Source organism: Clavelina lepadiformis, chromosome 9 (assembly GCF_947623445.1).
Source record: "Clavelina lepadiformis chromosome 9, kaClaLepa1.1, whole genome shotgun sequence".
NCBI lineage: Eukaryota > Metazoa > Chordata > Ascidiacea > Aplousobranchia > Clavelinidae > Clavelina > Clavelina lepadiformis.
In genome coordinates, this window is record NC_135248.1 from 15,109,627 (window position 1) to 15,112,969 (window position 3,343).

The 3,343-nt window shown below is 36.3% G+C and overlaps 1 protein-coding gene across 1 annotated transcript; it reads left to right on the forward strand.

Annotated features, from left to right (window-relative positions):
* The first annotated feature begins 1,395 nt into the window (after nucleotides 1–1,395).
* LOC143470099 (interleukin-17C-like) lies at nucleotides 1,396–2,774 on the forward strand. The gene is made up of 3 exons (XM_076967995.1): nucleotides 1,396–1,740; nucleotides 1,885–2,124; nucleotides 2,255–2,774. The coding sequence occupies exons 1-3, from the start codon at nucleotides 1,598–1,600 to the stop codon at nucleotides 2,445–2,447; spliced, it is 576 nt and encodes a 191-aa protein (XP_076824110.1). The 5' UTR covers nucleotides 1,396–1,597; the 3' UTR covers nucleotides 2,448–2,774.
* Nucleotides 2,775–3,343: the final 569 nt, after the last annotated feature.

Below are 3,343 nucleotides of genomic sequence, written 5' to 3' on the forward strand. Positions count from 1 at the left end.
AGTATTGCGTAATATTCATAACACCAGACATGCAACCTACCTATACATAACACGTAACATTGCGTGCTGCTACTTTCATGACAGGTGTTAGAACAAGTAGAATATTTATGCAACAAATATTTTGGTAAGAAAGACTGATTGCCTACCACAGGCGTGATAGTCTATTAAACGTGTTAACTAAATCAATTATTAGATCTGTTCTATTTTCAGCAAGAGGTTTCAAGTTGCGTCGTGGAAAGTTTTTACGCATTACGCTTCCGAGCGTGACCAACTTTCAATTCTGATTTTTACGCTAAACTCGACACGTTTCCAGCGGATGCCGATGATGTCACAATAGCAAATTGTCATAGACAATAATAGACTTTTCTTCTAATGCGACTATGACAAGCAACAATCAGAATATAGTCAATAAACCTAGAACTTGCAAAGTCTCAGAAATGTATCGATTGTACGAAATATCCTGAAATAACAACATTTCTATCAAGGTATTAGAACAAGTTGTTTGTAGGAAAATCAGGTAAAGACACATTTTAGGATAAAGCAATTTCATAAATTTCCCCAACATTCACCCAGAAAGATTTGATTAACTTTGTGAAGAAAACATCGTTGCTGTAGACTGTAGAGTTATAGACAATTCCAATAACCCGTCGGTGGTTCCCCAGCAAATGTCTGATGCCAACACAGCGGCCTTCATGCAAGTTAAAACAAACAAACTTGTTGTTGCTGCTTCCCCATTTCGTTTTATTGACATTTTCTTCATCACTTTCCGTCGCACTTTTTGCAACAGAATCAACAATTTGCTTTCCGTCTGTTTGGTCGTTCCCGAAAGCAAATGTCTTGCCACCGCATATTACAATATTGGGAATAACCGATGCGATATATCAAAGCCAGTAGATGTTTGTGTTCCTGATGATCTACTTTTCACATTAAACCAACAACTGACCGGTGGCGTCTAATTCACCCAAAACTTGTCGATTCGCCGGAGGCACTTTGCGTGGCGTACAAGACACGTGATCACAGCACTGCGTGTTGCTATTTTTAGTTTGCGCAGTCTAGAGATTTGACGCAATCCAGGAAGCAGGTTTGCTTCATTGACTATTTTTGTTACGTCCATTTTCACTTGTTATTGTTCAAAAGTTTACGCTCGACCGTTAGGAACCGGGAAACGAGTCTGGTCTAATTTGATTAAAACGAATGAAAGTGACAATATTTTGGAAATATTCTTATTCATATATTACAAGATTGAAAACAAAAATAACGCGGTCGATATGACGCAACAATGCAATTAACATTATAACAAAGAGGCCGCCATGTTTGTAAAGATTTTGCGAGGGATTTTTACTTACTGGCTGCTCTAAACGGGAGAAACTAAACTTCAAAGGGAAATGGGTTGCATGGAAAATGTTGGAGGGACATCCCCGATAAGAAACTGAAAACCTAACAAAGCTGACCGGACTGGGAGTATTTTTAGTATGATGTCATCGAAATCAGTATATAAGCCGAAGAATAATTGAGTTGGACATTCAGAATCGAATTAGCTTCCAAGCAAACAACAACGATTTAATCGTCGTGCTTATTAGCAAATAAAAGAAGTAACATGGCAGCTACGATGAAGACGATGACCCAGCTGGCAATCTGCTTTGTTTTCTTCACATGCTTGGCTGCTGCTCTAAAGTTTGACAGATTCAAACGAAGAATGGAAAATCAATACAACTGCAGAGACCCGCGAATTCAAAATAAGTAAGTAAACGACGCTAATAAATAAATAATCGATCAAGTGGCATTGAACAATCACATTGCCATGTTCAAAAATGGTTTCGCTTGACGTTTGGTAAAGGTCAAAAGTTTTGAGCAAAGTAACTCACATTATTTTCATGAACACAGAACTGAATGTGAAATGGTGATGTCGCATCCGACGTTACAGAAGTCTTATAAACTCCTCCAAGAAGCGAGTGAAGACGAATTGCGAGAAGCTTACCAAAGATCCCGATCCAAGCGATCAAATGGAGACAAAAATTGTCCAGTAATGAACGCGAAATATTTGAATCAACATCGGAATTCAAACGATGATGGCGCCAGAAGTTTGTCACCATACAGACTGACGACAAAATACGATAATGACCTGTAAGTTAAAAATCTTTAATCGATTTTGTGATAAATATATGGATAACTAATCTAGGTTAGAAATGTCTCCAACAGACAATCATACAGACACTTGAACATAATATTAATGGATTTCTTTTCCTCGCTTTAGAATCCCAAGTTATTACAAAGAGGCGGAATGTTTGTGCAATGGATGCATCGACCCTGGAACGGGGGAAGAAAATGCTGATTTCAGATCAACATCTCTGCCAAGGCCAGTTGTGTTTATGAAAATATCCGACGGACAAATTGTGAACAAGGATCTCACGGTCGGATGCACTTGCGTCATCGCAATGAACGTCTGACGTCATCTTGACATTTTATTACAATTCTTTTTATACAAAATTACTGTGAAAATGTTTCAAAAAATACTGTGTTTTTGTACTTCTATTTATTATATTTATTCCTTGTTTAAATGCATTTCAGTTTCTTCTATCTTTTATAATTTATTTAACTCAATATTACATTAACCAGGTGTTATATGTCGTTCATTCTCATCATGAAAACGTTGCAATATGCATATTATTTATTATTCTGACATAATTTGACATAATTGACTAATATGTTTTGCTATACTTAACCACTGCAACGAATAACAAATTTTTAAACAATTTCTTTTAATTATTGGAAAATAAACACTGTTGCTTTTGAAAAAATTTCTGTTGCATTTATATCAACCATTTTGTGATTTATAACGCAGGCATGAAAACAGGATATCATTCTGAACAAAAAAAACACATCATATTGTGGACATTGTTAGAGATTTATAATTAATGTTGCACTTGCCGTATCCATGGTTACTTTAGGATGCTTTTTTTCAGTCATTGTTAAGTGATGTTGGCATCACTTACCGGATTTTTATCGATGATTTTGCTTCCACTCAATGTCGCTAAAAGCCGACAAGAACATGGTTTAATTGAAGCAAAACAAATAAAATTGACATAGTTTGAGAAATGTTTTGAACACAACTTACAAAAGACTAAAAAGACGACCACGATATACAAGGTAACAATGCAATTAGCACTGCCATAGACTGCCTTGTTCGCAAGGCTTTTTCGGAATGTAAAAAAGGGCTTACTCTGAGCGAGAGAGGACCTTTTAGAAAAATACACTGTTTTAGAAACTCCTCCTTTTGCCGCAAATATCGGATGGAGCACTTTAAATGATCTTCCTGACAATCTTATCTTCACATTAAACCAAC